At 36.3% G+C, this 19059-nt stretch overlaps 1 protein-coding gene across 5 annotated transcripts in view; it reads left to right on the top strand.

Annotated features, from left to right (window-relative positions):
* Positions 1 to 19059, top strand: part of CAMK2D (calcium/calmodulin dependent protein kinase II delta) — a 257903-nt gene that overhangs the window by 157742 nt on the left and 81102 nt on the right. For 3 of the 5 annotated variants that reach the window (XR_010884354.1, XR_010884353.1, XR_010884355.1), the window contains exons 15-17: positions 7682 to 7757; positions 8895 to 8989; positions 10589 to 10817. Coding sequence is in view for 2 of the 5 variants with exons in the window: in XM_067297630.1 (XP_067153731.1) it covers positions 7682 to 7757; positions 8895 to 8989; positions 10589 to 10817; positions 15022 to 15028 (407 nt within the window). In the remaining 3 variants the exon portion in view is untranslated. Of the gene's footprint in view, positions 1 to 7681; positions 7758 to 8894; positions 8990 to 10588; positions 10818 to 15021; positions 15072 to 15617; positions 17688 to 19059 lie in introns of those variants that run through there. The other 2 variants (XM_067297630.1, XM_067297631.1) reach the window with 2 other exon arrangements.

The raw sequence follows: 19059 nt of genomic DNA, 5'->3' as shown, positions 1-19059 counted from the left end.
TGCTCGGTTACAAGACAGAAAAAGTCTTAGGGGAAACTATATTCTGGTAATGCTAGTTGGAAACATGGTGGTGCTACTACATCTGGTGGTTAGCTTGCCAGCTGAGTTTTGTGTAAATGATTTACAGATCTGAATTTTGCAGAGCTCTGTGTAGGAGGTTATAGTTTTCATATTTGAATAATTCTGGAATATAGAATTTTTGAGCTTGCCAAAATAATAATAATAGGATAAAATAGGGCAAAACTGCTGAAGTTATCTCAGTATCTGAATATGCACCAGACTCACTTGTATTTTTTATTCTTTATGCTTGGAAATACCTTTTCCCAATAGCTGTGGTATTTAAGTTAGTTCACTGATTAACTTTAGTGATCTCGGCAACTGTAAAGTCCCTGTAACTTCATCTGTCCTAAATTATGCTACAGTTTTAGAAAGTAAGATTCTGGTGTGATATGATTTTAGAAATGGCTGTGATATGCTGTGTTTTCTATAGCTTTAAATTTAAAAGGAATTAGCAGTCCTGTGACCTGAGAAAATTCGGAAAACCACAAGAACGTATTGTCTACCATGAACAGTAGGATTAATTCAAGTACAAGTAAAAAGAACTTAATTTTGAAGTGCTGAGAGAAGTTTGAGACAGTCTTCCATGATCTTTTTTGAATAAATGTGAGGAAGAAAATCAGGCAAAAAAGTACTAATAAAGATGAAAACTGTATTTAGCTAAGTGATGCCATTAGCAACTGTACAGTACCTGGTTCGACTACAAACCTGAATGTGGTTAAAGAACAACTTCTACAATTTTGGGCAAGGAACCTTGGCAGGAACAGAAAAATTAAATATATCTATAGGAATTGAAACTGTTGTTGAAGGAGGCAAACCCATATATTTTAGACTAAACGTGAAAGCGGTAGAATATTAATGATAACTTGAACAAAAGGTATCGAATGATGCATACTTTTCAGGAAAGGCAGAAATAAACATATTGTAGTCGACATTAGTGGTGTGATAGGCTATCAAGGTCAAAACTACTGGCCTGTATAACAGAAAACGAATCCACTTCAGCTAAAATCATTTTGAAATGGAATTTTGTTGGGATAGTACTAATGATCTATTTTAGAATATTGAGGCAGATTATAGAGACCTCTGCAATACTGTTATAAGCTATTATGAACTATTGGAGTTGTTTACATTTGGCAGACTGATACTCACCAGAAAAAAAGATTGGAAAATAACTATAAAACAGCTGTGTTCTTACAGCTATGAATAAGTCTCACTAGCAGTGAACAATATTTTAAAAAAATCAATGCAAGTTAGTACTACTGAGACTTTTTTTGTAAATTACAGGGATGTTACACTGAGCTTGTCAGAGAGTATGACATAGGCTCAAGTGATCATGATTTGATTCAATTCAAATTAAATCACAGGAGAATTCAAGTTAGCAACTTTTCATTTTAAAAGAGCAAATTTTGAGAAACTAGAAGAAAAATCATATGGTGAAGTCAGACTAGAAAGTTTGGGTCAGGGCAGTCAGAGGCATATGCAATTTCTTTATGACAAAATTGTCTGGAAAATTGGAAGGGCTCCAAAGCTTAACTGGATGAATAATCATATTTGACAGTCATTTTGTGATGATACAGTGGTAAGAAGGTGTGAACCGAAGTAATCTTCAGTGTGATCTCTGTATAGTATGGAACTTAATTCACCCTGTGTTTGCTAAGGTTTGGTGCTAAGTAGTGATGGGAAGGTGGTAAGCAAGAAGAATGTTGAGTGATTCTTAGATGCTAAAACTTGATAGATTTTCATCTGCTGTCACAGAAATGGGAAGAGGATGCTGTAAATGTAGTGTGTTGAGAAAAGAGAAGAAGTCAAGGAAGGATTATCATGTAGTTAAAAGTCCTAAGAAATAGAACATCTCAGTTCCAGGTTTTGGTGCTTCAGGGATAGGTTTTTAAATGTAGTGCAGTTTTCCTAGGAGTTAAACAGACAAATACCACATTTCATACATTCATTATTTGGGGTTTATTATTATTATCACAACACACCTCTCATTGCTTTTAAAGCATATTTAGATATTTAAAAGGCAAGAAATACAGAATTGAGTATTATTATTGGTTTTCCATTGTAAAATGCTGGTTGAAAACAAAAAGGTTTCTCTGACTGAAATAGTAGAGTGATTAGGTTGGGGTACAATTTGAATAAAAATGTGTACAGAGGCAAAGCCTATCAATGTCTTGGTTATCAGGACTTTAAACATTTTCTTGAGACAGCAGCCAGGCTCCATGATTAATGTAATGTGTTGAGAAACTGTAGTGTAATATCTTTTAACTGCAGTGACCATGATGAAGCTCTGTTCTGAGACTGTAAGGTGTTTTTTAATTAAAAAATAAATATTTGTGAACATTTGCCACAGAGTATAAATATTGGCATAATTATATGGTAACTCCAAGCAGAGACCATCTTTAGAAATAATTAGTTTCACGTAAATACAAAGAAACTATTTGCTGCATATGGCAAGTTGCTTAACATCACAATATGATAAAGGTTTAAAAGGAAATGCATTCATTGCATTTGATCTTGTTTGTCAGTATAAGCTGAAAAAATGATTTGCTGGGATACCTTTTCAGATATTTGCCTATATGCCTAATGAATTAAGTCTTCATTAGGCAAGTAGTACACCTCTATGTTTTCTGAAAGGTGAAAGATGATCAATGGCCTAAAAAACCCCCGCAAACCATCTACCCATATTATAAATTGTTGAATCAGAGTGAATCATTGGAATCAGCAGAGATTAGGAAAGGGATATTACTCACAAGATGATAACTACGATATCTTGGTTCAAATCAAAGTTTAAGATACTTGGGGCTGCAGGAGATGGGATGAGGGGCAAGCCTCAATCTTATGTACACAAAATTTTGATAACTTCTTCAATGATAAAGGAGCATACCTTGTCATCTGAGAATCATGGTATTTTTCATGTACATCTGAGATTCAATCAGTCATTTATTTTTGCAGCACCTTCTTTTATGGCTTCATAGAAATTACTTCTGTGGAATATTTGTGGAATAAATTTTAAGAGAAATTATCAACAGAGTATTTTTGAATGTTGATGTGAATAGAATTTTTTTGAAAAAATGTTCTGTGACATTTGCTGTATTCCCCTCTGCTTCTGCGGCAGCAGCACGTGCTGTAGAGTTGAATGACATCTGTGCATCCCCATATGCAGAGTCTGTTTTACAGTACAGGATAAAATTGCTAGTCTGTTCCTCATTCTTTCAAATTTGGTTATTTTCAAGGTATGGAAATAGTATTAATGGCTGTATGCTTTCCATCTAATTGCTGTTTGTTGGGACCCTGTTCTGATTAGAAATGAAGCTAGGTCCCTCACATTGTGCCATTTGTTTTTAGCAGGTCATGTCACCTTGATAAGAACTGTACTATATTAAAATGGGTAGGATTTGTCTCCCCAGATTTAGATATTCACAATGTAGATACCTATATTTGAGTTAGTTGTCTAGACCCACTTTATAGTCAATGCAAAGAAATACGCCAGATGAGTCACACTAGTCTTAGACATCTCTTTTAGGATAAGATGAATTGTGCCCAGAAAGTGCTTATTTTTCTCCATTGACTGTAAGGCAGGGGAGTTGAGACAACAAACTCACTTGTCTGTAGTTATAGTTGTCTAAAATTGGGTGAGATGAATTCCATCTGATGTATACAAAGGTATGTAGTTAAGAGCACTGAGTTCAAAAGTTTTAAGGGTGTTATCCTTGATAAATAACATGTGAGCAGGTAAGAAGCAGAATTATTTTAATAATCTCCTTGTTCATGTGCTAATTTATAAACTGGCTACCTCATTCCTCTGAAAAAATACTTTACTGCTTAGCAGGGATGTCACAGTTACCAGTTTTAAACAAAACGATAGTAAGAGGTATGCAGTTCTGTGATTTGAGTATTAGTTGAAAGCTGGGTATGGTTGGACTTTGCTATGGGTCTCAAGACCCTATTGCAAGTGCTCTCTACACTGTACTTGTTTGATAAGAAGCTACTTTCTGAAAGACTGAAATATGTGATCTTTATTTTTATGCTTCACTAGTATAATGACTGTTCCTAGGGTGATTTTGTGTTAAAAGAAACCAAGGAACACTAAAATCAGAGAGTTTCTAGTTTTATAAAATCAGTGGCCATAATTAATAACCATTCCAGTACAGTAATTATGTAGCCGATCATTTAGAGTAAAAAGATACTCCAGTCTCTGAATGGACCTTAAGGAATTTTAATTATTTCAGAACAAACATGTTGGTGTCAATTTTCAACAAAGTCCTGGGAAATATGGTGGTGAGCCTGTTGTCAGGGGTTCTTCTGTGTTTTTCACTAAACATGTAGTATCTGATATCTCTGTTTTTGAAAACTTCATTTGCACATATCAACAGCTCATTTTTATTCTACATCTTCTCTCTTCACTTAAAATACTAAAATATCGATTCTCTATGATTCTGGTAGAATGAGCTTACTAGTGTTGCTTGGAGCTACAGGACAGTAAGAAAAGCTCCACAGTTCCCTCCAGGAATAACAGTTTTTGTTGCTATTGTAATTTTTTTCTCTGGTACTTTACAGGCATACCTCATTTTATTGCACTTCACTTTATTGCGCTTCGTGGATATTGCGTTTTTTACAAATTGAAGGTTTGTGGCAACCCTGCATTGAGCAAGTCTACTGGCACCATTTTTCCAAAAGCATGTGCTCACTTTGTGTCTCTGTCACATTTTGGTAATTCTCGCAATATTTCAAACTTTTTCATTATTATTGTATCTGTTATGGTGATCTGTGATCAGTGATCTTTGATGTTACTATTGTAATTGTTTTGGGGCACCACGAACCGTGTCCGTATAAGACGGTGAACTTAATCGATAAATGTTGTGTGTGTCCTGACTGCTCCACCGACCAGCCAATCCCCCATCTCTCTCTCTCTCCTTGGGCCTCCCTGTTCCCTGAGACACAACAATATTGAAATTAGGGCAATTAATAATCCTACAATGGCCTCTGAGTGTTCAAGTGAAAGCTAGAGTCACACGCCTCTCACTTGAAATCAAAAGGTAGACATGACAAAGCTTAGTGAGGAAGGCACGTCGAAAGCCAAGACAGGCCGGAAGCGAGGCTGCCTGCACCAAACAGGCAAGGTGTGAATGCAAAGGAAAAGTTCTTGAAGGAAGTTCAAAGTGCTACTGCAGTGAACACAAGAATGATAGGAAAGTGAAACAGCCTCATTATTGATATGGAGAAAGTTTTAGTGGTCTGGATAGAAGATCAAACCAGCCACAACATTCCCTTAAGCCAAAGCCTCGTCCAGAGCAAGGCCCTAACTCTCTTCAATTCTATGAAGGCTGAGAGAGGTGAGGAAGCTGCAGAAGAAAAGTTTGAAGCTAGCAGAGGTTGGGTCATGAGGTTTCAGGAAAGAAGCCGTCTCCATAACAAAAAAGTGCAAGGTGAAGCAGCAAGTGCTGATGTAGAAGCTGCAGCAAGTTATCCAGAAGATCTAGCTAAGAGAATGGATGAAGTTGGCTACATCAAACAACAGGCTTTCAGTGTAGATGAAACAGCCTTCTATTGGAAGAAGATGCCATCTAGGACTTTCATAGCTAGAGAGGAGAAGTCAATGCCTGGCTTCAGAGGACAGGCTGACTCTCTTGTTTGGGGCTAATGCAGCTGGTGACTTTAAGTGGAAGCCAATGCTCATTTACCATTCCAAAAATCCTAGAGCCCTTAGGAATTATGCTAAATCTACTCTGCCTGTGCTCTGTAAATGGAACAACAAAGCCTGGATGACAGCACATCTGTTTACAACATGGTTTACTGAATATTTTAAGCCCACTGTTGAGACCTACTGCTCAGAAAAAAGATTCCTCTCAAAATGTTACTGCTCATTGACAATGCCACTGGTCACCCAAGAGCTCTGATGGAGATGTACAATGAGATTCATGTTGTTTTCATGCCTGCTTACGCAACATCCATTCTGTAGCCCATGGATCAAGGAGTAAATTTGACTTTCAAGTCTTACTGTTTAAGAAATACATTTTGTAAGGCTGCAGCTGCCATAGTGATTCCTCTGATGGATCTGGGCAAAGTAAATTGAAAACCTTCTGGAAAGCATTCACCATTCTAGATGCCATTAAGAACATTTGTGATTCATGGGAGGAGGTCAAAATATCAACGTTCCCAGGAGTTTGGAAGAAGTTGATTCCAGCCCTCATGGCTGCCTTTGAGGGATTCAAGACTTCAGTGGAGGAAGTAACTGCAGAGGTGGTGGAAATAGCAAGAGAACTGGAATTAGAAGTGGAACCTGAAGGTCTGACTGAATTGCTGCAATCTCATGATAAAACTTTAACGAATGAGGAGTTGCTTCTTAGGGATGAGCAAAGAAAGTGGTTTCTTGAGATGGAATCAACTCCTGGTGAAGATGCTGTGAACATTGTTGAAATGACAACAAACGATTTAGAATATTACACGAACTTAGTTGATAAAGCAGCGGCAGGGTTTGAGAGGATTGACTCCATTTGTGGAAGAAGTTCTTTTGTGGGTAAATTGCTATCAAACAGCATCAGTTTCTCAAGAAGCAAGTTTTAAAAAGTAGAAGTCATTTTTCAAAGTGAAGCCAGTCAGTTTTTTGTCTTCTGAAGGTTTCTTAATACTTTGTTCTCCTAGAGTAAGTGATATTACTAATACGTAACACAGCGCAAGTTTTTTTACTTCACATTGTTTTAGTGTAACTATCAACATTAAAAAATACTGAACTGTTAGCTTATTTTTTTGCCAATGGTTAAAGGAGAAACGTTTCACATACTTTGCCGTTGAACTACATGCATTTGCAAATACCGCTTGAGTTTGAAGGTTCTTACTAGAAAATTTATATTCTGCTAGTTGTTTTTATTTTATTATATTTCTGTTAATATTTAGCATTTATTATTATTATTTAATAGTTGTACTGTAGTACCCCAAAATGGTCTGACTGAGATTTGTTTTAACCTAGATGTGTTAGGCATTGTACAAGCAAAGTATAGTTGCAGTCACTGTCACCGAAGTCACTGTATTGTAGTTAGACCTGCGTGTGTGTGTATATATTATGTGAAATCCACGGGGCTTTGCACCAAGCAATTTTGATTATAGACTCAGGGCCTAAATTCCTCTTTACTTAAATGTACATGTTTGGCCAAAGAGAAACTAAGTGTTACAAAGATTTCTGAAAATCAGCATTATACGCTTACAAGCTAAAAGGGTCCATGTGCATATGAATTGTTAGTGTATCACTTATCGATAATCAGCTTCCTTTAATTCAGAGTAAAGAGTTGGGCTTTGGGGGATTTGGTTTTTGTTTTGCTTTGTTTTTTAAACAGTAGGTTCTTCAATGAAGGAAAGAAGATTAGAACCATGATAGGGAAGTGGGTCATTGATCTTGACATGTGTTTAATTTCCTCATGAATATAGGAGTATGCTGAGGCCAAAATAGTGTAAAACAATAATTTAGTATTTTGTCTTATGGTTATAGAAGAGGAAGAGAAATGGCAGTTGTATCAACTGAGGAATGACAGAATACCTTTGATATGGCTATTATTCTGACAGCCTTTCAGCTGTCACCTTCCACTTGGCTTTCCGTTTTAAGAATTGTTGTATTTATATCTCTCTCTAGCTCGTAAGCAAGAGATTATCAAGGTTACTGAGCAGTTGATTGAAGCTATCAACAATGGGGACTTTGAAGCTTACACGTAAGTTTTGGAGAGAGTGAGAAGATTTGATGTTTCTGTGGGTGTGTGTGTATGTGTACGTATGTATTGTTAAAGTTCATTCTCAAATGCCCCCAAGAAAAATAGGACTTGTTCATCACTGCATTGCATCAGCTTTACACTAGCCTTGTTGCCAGTTTCATATGAGATGCTAGTGTAAATCTAATGTACTAACCTTGCGAGCCAGGATTATAATCCTGACACAAAATATGCAGTGATCTTTCTTGGTGTATGAAAGTAAAGTCATGTTTTATAACAGAAGTATTGATTGTATAGAGAGATTAGTACTTACCAGAATCCCATTTGTACTAAAAAGCATGAAAGACCATATGGCATTTAGGTTCCACCTGCCTCTACTGAACGCTGCATTTCTGTGTAAGAATTTGCTGAGCGAAAATGGACTGATTTCTGTCAGTTTTTCTGTGCAAAGTCACAAATCCATCATTGTGTCTCTTTTCTTCCTACCTTAAAAAAGAAATAGAGGAAAGATGCCTCATAAGCACTTTTCAGTGTTACTTTTGTTCTCCTCCTGTGTTTCTCTGGGTGGACTCTGCCTTGTTGTGGCATGAGCCTCACAATTAGACAATGTCACTGCTTTTCCTGTGACCCAGGCAGCCTTTTTAAAAACTTTCCAACATGACACTTTCATTTCATATAATCACATTAAAACCTTTGTTGTACAGATGTCAAGTGGAAGCTTATTCCAAATTCTTATCTAAATTTTAGCAGATTAAAGAAAAATAAAGATCTTACCTAAATAGTGGTGTCAGCCGTGAAAAATGTACTTTGGATTGCACAGAGGTAGGCAATTTTCAGAGGCACAAGTAGAATTTGATAGTATAGTACCATTAACTTGCAGGGCTGTCTTTGACAGTCTTCTGTCAAAAGATGATTTATGTTAAAACTGGTCCCTCTGCAGTAAGCTGACAAACTTTATTGATTTAGGTGAAACCAGAACTCCCATTACACTGCCTGTGTAAGTTCTGTTCTTTTCCAGTGTGATGTCACATGTAGGTAAAATTTCCTATGGGAATAAAGGAGACATTTAGAAAGAAATCTGTCCAGTGTTGTGTTAGATAACTGTATGTGTTTATTGCAACAGTTTCTTATTTTCCACAGAAAAATTTGTGATCCAGGCCTTACGTCTTTTGAACCTGAAGCTTTGGGTAACCTAGTAGAAGGGATGGACTTTCACCGGTTCTACTTTGAAAATGGTAAACATTCCTTTTTCATCTCTGTGAATCTTCACCTGCTCCTTGTGAATGTGTCTCTCTGATCATCAGCATTTTGGTTTGGGATTGTTTTTTCTTTTTATGTAATTGGTTTGGGTAGAGGGGTTGTTATTTTTTCATTTGGAGTTCTGCTACGTCTGTTTTTCCCCTCTGTTTCTGCTGCATTCATTCAGACATCATAGGGGACTTCAGACAGTGGAAGAAAGTTTCAGGTATTTGGAAAGGGAAATTTAAGATGTGTAAAAGAAAAATAAGATATGTAGACAAATGATTCTCATAAATTGTTTTCCATTGCTGAAAAGAGAGAACATCACAGTGTGTGTATATTTACAAGGAAAATCACTAGTTCATGTGGTTAGAGAGTTACAACTGGAAGTCAGCATTTGCAATGAGTTTATAATGACTGTTACTGTTTTATGTTTTGGGGAGGACCCTGCAGTCAGTCGGTCTATACTGCTGAGGATCTGATCAGCTTTTTTTGTATTGGTCTCTGTATGCTTGTATATATATTTAATACAAACATGTCTGCTATAAAAAAAAGAAAAATTACCCAAAGATTGGATTTAATAATGCACTGGGGGATCATGCTCTGTAGGTAACTTTTAGAGCAGACTTGACTCAAAAGGAAATAAAATATTATAAATGAAGACACTAGCTCGTACAGCAACTTCTGAGAAATGTCTGAGCATAAAATGGGATTATGGTATTCCTAAATTCTCTTCTGTATCTAAAATAGATTTTTCCATATTTTTGCTTAAAATTTTTACTTTCATTGCCTCTTCTTTTTTTTAATTTTCATAGATATCAGCACTTAATAAAGTATCTCACAGGAGTAAGTTAAAAGCTGAAGGTCATTAACTGTAAATATTAACTACAAATGTCATTATACACAGTAGTGACCATTGGAAACTCAAGATGGTGAGCCTTCTTAGTATAGTCATATTTACCAAAATGAAACACATGGTGACAGCTTGCACTTTATACCAGAGTCTCCAAACAATTGTATAACATCTCACCAGGATGATCATCATGTTGAAATATGACCAGAGACCTAATCAGATAGTTTTAATAAGGATAGCAGATTAGAAATAAGAAATGCCAAATTAATTCTTTTTTGTCACCAGGATTCAAAAAGGTATTTTGCAGTTATTGCCATTAAAAATAGTAAGAAACCAAATATTGGGATTCTTCCAGTGAGCTCACTCCTAGAGCAAAGAAAAGGAAGAAATGTTTAATAGCATGCCTATATATATCTATATCTATATCTATATATCACTGCTAGTTAAGATGCCCTGGAACTGATTAGGGTCAAATAATTGTCTATGGACAATTATTGAAACTTGTTTGGCATCTACATGGATAAAATAATATATACTATTAAAAATTCAATTGGTTTTCTTATGGAAAAGGGGAAAATATACTTCCTGCTGCGACTGTACTCCTTTCTACAATATATTTGAGCTAGTTGTGCATGATTATTAGTAAATGGTTTTTGTTACTTAGTATATATTTATTACTTAGTATCTTATTACTTAGTATTTTTATTACTTAGTATCCTCTGTGTGTGTGTTTGTTTCCTAGCTTTATCCAAAAGTAATAAGCCAATCCACACCATTATCCTCAATCCTCATGTCCACCTTGTGGGTGATGATGCTGCCTGCATTGCATATATACGGCTGACACAATACATGGATGGAAGTGGGATGCCAAAGACTATGCAGTCAGAGGAAACACGGGTCTGGCACCGTCGTGATGGGAAATGGCAAAATGTTCACTTTCACCGTTCAGGATCGCCAACAGTACCTATCAAGTAAGAAACAATTTCAAACTGCAAGTTTAAGTTACGTAGGTCAGACTAGATAGTCTAGTAGCTGGTTTTGGCCTTAAAGCCTATGAAACTGTCCTCTTGACAGTGTAATTTCTTTGCGCTCATTTATGCGATGTCAGTAGTGTGCATATAGTATTCGTGCAAATATTTTTAATAATAATGATTTTTGTTGTTGTCACTTTCAACTGTGATGCCTGATCTTAGTTCCTGAACTAAGAGCTTGAAAAGCAGAAAAATGTTTTAATGTAGCTAGCGCCTGATACAAGTCACACAAAATAGGAGTGGAAAATCTCATTAGAGGGATCAGGGAGGACAGAAGGAATAAAAAGTGATAGGATATATGGAGCTGTTAGAGCTGGCTGGAAAATTTCAAGAAGTAAAGTAACATTTTGCTGAAAAAATAAAATTTGAGCAATATTTTCTGTGATTTCCAGCCATCTCTACCCACTCAGGCCTAGCTGTGTTCTCTCCAAGTTGATCTTGAGCCAATTTATATATTTACTTTATAAATTAAGGCATACAAATATCTATCATGTTCTCTTCTCTTCTCCCACACTCCCTTTGCTGAACTGCTAGACAATCACTGATTCATAGTTATTTCCCACCTATGTGGGTAAACTTCAAATCTCTGCTGTTATCATTTATCTATTCAGTTCATTCTGGCATCTCTGCAAGTTGAGTCACAGCATGGCACCAAGGGTATGAGAGGGCATTCAAAAACCTGGATTCCTTGAGCCAGATTTTCAGCAGTGTAAATTAGTGCAGACTCATAGTTGCAATAACAAGATGAAGAGTCACAGCTTCTTCAAGAGGTTCTGCTCAAGTCCTTTGCTTTTTTTCTGCTTACAGCTTTCCCTAATGCTACCGTGTCCCTTGGGGCCCAAGCTTGTTGACTTCCTCTCTAAGTAGACACACTTGCATTAGACTGTTCCAAATTATAAAGCACTCGTATAGGTTTTACTTTGCCCAGGTGCAAGTCCTTTATATAAGATGTAACTGCATTTGTATGAGGTGTCTTAGTGTGGATAATGGCTGAATTTGCCAGCATGAGCGATAGGGGCTTAGATTTCATCTTTACAGCTTCATCATGTCCTATAATTGACTTCTTGCAACAGCATTCTCCCATATGAAATAGTATTCTATCAAGTGAGAAATATAATGGAATGAAGTGTTAAACTTCACTGGGAATAAAATACTGGATTTTTTTGGGGAAAAAAGTAATTTGATTACCTAGTAATAACTACTGTATTTTATTTACAACTGTGAACCCAATGGGAGCAAGAAGCATGTCATCCTTTGGGTTTTTTGCATCCCAGCTGCACTGCCAGTATTTAAACAGATATTATTGAAAGAGTAGTTATATATGCTTGAAATGTAATGTTACTGAGATTTTCTGGTGTTTTTGTAAAGGAGCTTTTTGTCGAGGAGTCTGAGCTGGGTATCCAGAGGGGTAGTAAGCATAAGTGAAACAGGTTCACCTGGCCCAGTGCACCCTGGGCAGTAAGTGTTTATGTCAGAATGGCAGGCACTGGACTAGCACTCTTATCTTTTCCATTTGTTTGTTTTTTGCTTTTTTTTGTGGTCTGTTTTTTGTTTATGTGTTTTGTGTTGTTCTTTTTTCCTTCTTAATTTATTTAACTTATACTAAAGCATATTTATAGGAAATAATCATGAAGATACAAGAACAAGGTAGTTTATTACACTTATTCTTAGGCACCAAACCCAGAAGGGAACAAAATAACCATCTTACGAAGATGATCAGTATAGACTTTTTTTATAGATTATAGAATCTTCCCAATAATTCCTGTACTGAATAGATTTTGCAGCTCCTTCTGTTTGAGGTACAAGTGTTGTAATAGGAGCCTCAATATTCATGTAACATGTAGCATGTGAGATGGGTTGTTGTGTGCTCTGTTCTGCACCTACTGCTCCTATGAACACTTGCTAGAGCTGGAGTTTCTCTGGAATTTACAGGGTTCATCTAGCTACCACAGAGTAACTCCTGGCCCTGAGATTGCACAGAGAGAAGGCAAATCTCAGGAAAATGCAGATGTGCATTCAGATCTGAGATTTGCCCCATAAAAGCTGTGCCAGTATTCAGGACTCATGTAATGTCAGTTTTTTACTGCTGCTCATGCTTTCTAATTGAAATAAGAGTTTCTGGGGCTACTAAGGATAGAATGGGTGAGAGAAAAAGGCTGAGAAACAATTTTTTTGAGCCCAGAGGCTCGTGTCTGTGTCTGAGGGCGTTCTGAGCTTGTGGAGTCAGACAGAAGAAGAGATTTCGGGATTTTGAGAATGTATCTGAACTGAAAAGTTCACATAGGAGAAGTAGTGACTCAAAGCCTTAGCACACAGCTAGGGTTTAAGGAGAGATGCTCTGAGATTACAGTACAGCAATAGATAGATCCTCTGTTAGCACTGGCAACATCATTGTGTAAATCCCTCACCTAACCCCCATTTTAAATTCAGAGGGTTTTTTTGAACTTGCTTCTATTACTATTCTAAAATATCATTGCTCTGATGGTTAAAAGCCTTACTGTCAAGCCTAAATTTTTGTCATACACAATGTATCCTTGATTATTCTTATTTCATCATTGTTCTCCTTTAATACTGGAGATAGATATGCAGATAGGAGGTATTGTATATGAAGGGCGACTAAGATTGCTTCTCATCTTCCATTTTGGTAGGGTAAATAAACCGTGCTTCCTTGGTTGGCTTTGTAGGATAGAATCTCCGTTTTCCTAGTTACCTAAATAGCTCTCTGCTATGTCTTTCCTGGTTTAAGGTTTGTCTTCTCACTAGCTTGAGTTCATCTGAAATACTGCATACGGTTGTGATCAGGTGTTAGCAGGGTTTTATTTGTCTTCACAGTTACTTCCTTCTCTCTGCTAAGGATGCCATGTCTGTTATGTTCTAGCATGATTTCTATGCTTTCATCATCTATATCACATTAGCAGATCATCTGCAACAGACATGTATTTATCTTAATCTGTCATGTCAAACCAATGAGTTTATATAAACTTTGGCTGAGGGTGCAGCCCTATACTTCCTGTTATTAAACATAATGTTTGTGAATTAGCCAGTCCTCAAGGTTATTTTGTGGTTCTTGTACAATACTAGCTTTTTCCTCTGTATTTATAATGCCTTCCACCTTTGTGTAAATGAACTACATGAGATGGTCCTACTGCGTGCGCTCAGGTCATTAACAAAGAGTAGTGAGTCTGCTGTACCCTGCTAGTTCCCCTTTCAGCCCAAGCATTGCCATTTTTCTTTCAGTTATTTTACTTTGCATTCTTGCTTTAATCCCCATCTTCTCAAGTTTAACTGTTAGTTTCCCATGTGGTACCATGTCAGGATTCACCTTCTGTAACTATCACGACTATCATAATGTCATGACTATCTTTTAGAATGTCTTGAAGTTCACCTTTACTTTTCCCAGTGAAACCAGTAGTGCATAAATAACTCCAGTTTAGAAAATGGCAGAAGTGTAGTTAAGGTATTGCTCCATATTATTGTTCCTCTCTTCTTGTATTTGAAGTTTTTGCAGTTTACAATTATTTATTTCATTATTATCGATATGTAGTAGTTAATAATGACCCTTATGCAATAGAAAGAGAATTTTATGCACATTGTCTGAAGAAAATTTTCAAATTTAATGAACTTGCAAAAGCAATTATAGCTGTGATCAGCTATAAATCTGAGGACAGAATCAAGCTCTTTGGTAGCTATAGGTACCAGAAAAGGAGATGCTTCCATATGGCAATTAATTCTGGAGATGAATATGAGCACAAATTTCTTTCTATTATATATATAAGTTTTATTTGTATTTTTTACTGTGAGACAGACCAGCAACAACTGACAAACTTTGGTTTCTGTCTGGTCCATTGCTTCTCTCTATTTGGGTGGTTTGATTGATAGTAGATCTTTCTCTGTATTCAGTGTTCTTAAGAATTTATTGTGCTAATGTATTTTTGCAGAACTGTGTCTGCATATAAACAAAGAGTGGTCTAAAATACCTGCAGTCACAGGTCTATTGGACCTCAAACTGACTCCCAAAGCTAAATTTGGATTCCCAGGCTTATACTCACTCACTGATCACACCTTTCGCTTTGTTATACTTTCATAACTTAAATACCAAACAGCAAGAAGACTTAAGTAAAGAGTTTCTTCTGTGTTTGTGCAGTGCCTAGCACAGCGGAATCCCAGTCATGACTTCGGCCCCTAGATGCTACGGTAATGCAAATAATATTAACAAGCTGAATTAGTTATCTGCTTTCTTACGCATTTCTTTTCTTTCATTTTCTCTTTACATAATGCTTCTAGCATGTCTTGCATGTAAATGACACCTGGGTCTTCCTTGCTATTCAGTTCAATTTTTGTACGAGAATCTCAGTCTGTGGCAGTGTCTGTAATGCACACGTTAAGGAAGCAAGTTAAACTCAAAGGGAGGTTCACTTCTGAATTCTGACCTCCCTCCTTCGAGAAACTGATTAAGGCAATTTCACGATCTGCCTCAGTTTCCCTTTTTCTTTTAACAGCTTCTCTGGCATGTTGTAAAGATTAAAAATGTCTGTAAAGTGGTTTGAAAAAATAAGAGTGTTTTTCCTGAGTGTGTGGGGTTTTTGTTTTTGTTTCGTTTTCTTCGCAATATTGTGTTAAATGATCTGGAGAAGATTTTGTTTAATAGTATTAGCTAACACTTGAGCATGTATTGTTATCTGGTGGTGATGTTAACCTCAGTAATGGCAATCTTTTTTTTTTTCTCCTTCCTCCTTCTAGCTAAAAATATCAGCGGTGCCGCTCTTGCATTATCTGTACCCAACGCGCCTGGTTGATTACCATCTTGGCCATCCTGTTCTCTTCATGCATGTTTCTGAGTGCATGAAGTTGTGAAGGTTCTTCATGTAACACATTTGTGATGCACCATTTTGCTGCATATTCCATCTGTACACTGTAAACATTTCAATGAAGGTGATGTTCCATGCAAATAGAAAATAGCAAGGCATAAACGTCAAACATTTGGTGTACAGCAGTAGATACAGAGTACATTTGTCATTTTTTCTCCACTTATGCCAAGTTTTGACAGACAACTTTAAAAACTATCCCGTTTATTTAAAAAAACAAAAAACAACAAAAAAAAACAAAAAAAAACCTCCCTCAAAAATACGTTTACCTTCTTTTTTTAAGAACTGTTTTTTGACTCCTCCTTTTTCCCCAGGTTCTTGGATTTTGCTTTGGTTCTGGTAGAAAGGGATAGGATTTCCACTGACAGCTCTGTTACTGTAAAACAGATTTTTATTATGGCATGCAGATGGACAAAATTGCTGATAAATGTGGAAGTGATCATATCTTGGCTTTGTTCTGACTGAAGCCTTCTTAGTTATTAGTCTGTGTAAACTGGAAAAATCTCATCATTTGCTGGCTTGGTCAGTTCTGAATTAACTGTCAATGATCTGGCTAGTCAGCAACTTCTTTTTTTTCTTTGAGTCTTCACCTTTGCTTTCTTACTATGCTAATTGAAAATTTATATTGGATGATAAAGCAAAATTAAAAATTGTGAGGAACTAAGTGATGATTGAGAGGCAGGTTTTGATTATTGAAATGGATAAAGAAAAACAAATTTTTATCGCTTTTAGGGTGTACTGTAAATTTAAGGAGGCTTTAGAACATTTTAAAATTTTGTTTAAGCTATAGTCCAGTTGTGTGGTTAGTATACTCTAGAAATATTAGGCCTTAAAAGCTCAGTATGAAGAGTTTATTTACTTTCCAATATAGCTGTTGCTTTTCTGGAAATATATTATGAATACACCAGGTTTCTAATAAAACTGTAACACTTTACCACAGGTTTATTTGTTCCCCCTTCCTCTCTCCTCTCCCTCCCCCCCAGTTTGCTCTTGGCTTATTAAAATCATTGCACAGTGTACAATATTAAGGAAAACAATTTTTGCAGCATTACCAATTTGTTTTGGCTTTTTATTTGTTGCTGCAAAAATCTGTGCACTGTGCAGGGAATGCTTTCATGTCAGTTTAGAACAGAAACTTTCTAACAGGGACTATTTTTGCTTCCCTTATGTATCTGTGAAAGTATATTCTTGCAAGCATGTAGATTTATTCCCTTCCAGTTTTAATAGAAAAATACAGGGATTGATTATTTCTCTTTTTCATTTGTTAATTGTTTTATTACCAACAGGGCTAACTGTTTTCTGCAGCGCTGTATAGTGCATGATATCTCAATCAATGTTCTTTTTAGCATTTAACAATTTGCAACTCTGCAGTTGGAAGTTTTTAAAATGGGAAAGCTTCCTAATTTGTATAATTTCACCTTTCTGTATTGATTACTGATCAAAAGCAGTTCTTAAACATTTTGGTGTTGTTACTAGTGGATGTATGGTAGATGGATTTAAGCTTCTCTGATAATTACTACATGATTTTAAACAATATATATTTAAAATAAGCATCTACAATAAATGTGTTGAGCCATATTAACCTGCCAATGGGATCTGTGAATAAAGTAATGGCCTCATTTTTTTTTCCTCATTAATTTTTTTTTTCGTGAAGCGGCTATAAGTGGCATAACTGTATTTAAAATTAACAAATTAGGTGTAGGGTGGTTTTTTATACTTCTAACATAGCATGTGGTGTTGACATATTACTGTAGATCAAGTTTGTCTTCCACATCAAGATGTGAGGAAATTGTGATTTGTTCTCTCCGCCACAGTTGAATTACACACTTCTCTTCTGTCATTCTGAAACACTGCAGTTTACCATGGGACACAGTGTACATATTTCTTGCCATAATGGTAAATGATGGATATATTTAAGGATTAATAAATTTGTGATTTCTGCTGACATTGTGCTTGTGTTTTAATTTCACAATTAACTGGTTTTGCATTGGAGAATGTGTAGTGTCTGTTTGAATTGAGAAGTCAAAAACGTAGATACAGCCTCTTACAAGTCCAGCTTGCAGTTTGAAGCTACAAATATTTGCTTTCCTGATTTGTCTTTTGATTAGTTCTTCCTAATTGCCTTTTCTAAGGACCTGATTATATACTGTTTATGCTGTACTTTTGTTGATGGTTTTTGCACATACCTTGTATTTGTAGGTACATATTGAGAAATGATTTAGGTAGTTTGCACTTTTCTGTAGCCTTCTTGCTGTGTTCCATATGCTTGACCTGTAACACAAGATGCTATAGGAGCATTATTGTATGCTTACAGTCGCAGAGCTTGAAGTGGATTGAAATAATTGGGATTTAAAATAATATACTAGTTTAAAATTTTTCATTATATACCTATTGTGATTTTTAGGGACTCAGCTTACGCTGAGCCACACTGGAAAAGAGTCCTTCATACCATTAGAAAAGAGGGGCTGAGTGGGCAGAGGAGAGAACAGAGCTTCAGTCTTTCATGGGTCATGAAATCCAGAGCTGGATTGTTTCTCTAGTTCTGTGCCAAGAGTAGCATGGTTATGAATCAGACCTATAGTTCTGGTTTCAGTGTGACAGTGATCCAGGTGTATTGCCTGTTGAAAGAGTGAGAGTATTGCTGTTCTGTGAAAAATTCAGCACTTAAAGAATACTTTTTTGGTGGCATTTTGCTATATATATGTGTGTGTGTGTGTGTATGTATGTATATACATATATATGTGTGTGTGTGTGTGCATGTAAACAAAAACAAAAATGGTTATGAGAGAGCTCAGAGATTTAGACTATTTCAGTAAGCCTCAAAGGAAGTAAAAGTGGTTTAGTCTGTTGGGTCATTTTGTATTTTGTCGTATCACTTCTACCTACTTTGTTTACTCATTTTTTCTGCTCAATGCTGTTCCAGAAATCAGTTAGACTTCCATTTTAACTGTGCGTGCCTGCAGTAAGCTATTTGAAAGCACTGGAATTACTACTAATTTACAGGTATGTAGATAAGAAGAGTTGAACGTATAAAACATAATAGCTAGAAAGGGGGTGGGGAGAATATTTTTACTAAATACGAGGTTGAGGATTTGGGAGAGGGTAATTTTTTTATTGTTTCAGATGTCTTTTTATAGCACAAATGTTTTAATGTGCTGCCTCCTGGTGGCAGATTTCTGTAATCATGTTTTCTATTTAGGAGAGCACAAGAAGACGCTATTTGTTCTGAACAGAAAGGAACCCAGTGCTTTCATGCATTCTCTTTTTTAATGTGAGTAAGGACACAGAATGTTTCAGAGGCTGAAAATGTCCCTTTC

Source organism: Apteryx mantelli, chromosome 5 (assembly GCF_036417845.1).
Source record: "Apteryx mantelli isolate bAptMan1 chromosome 5, bAptMan1.hap1, whole genome shotgun sequence".
In the NCBI taxonomy this organism is placed as follows: Eukaryota; Metazoa; Chordata; class Aves; order Apterygiformes; family Apterygidae; genus Apteryx; species Apteryx mantelli.
Note: the sequence above shows the minus strand (reverse complement) of the source record. Positions and strands in the feature narration are given on the sequence as shown.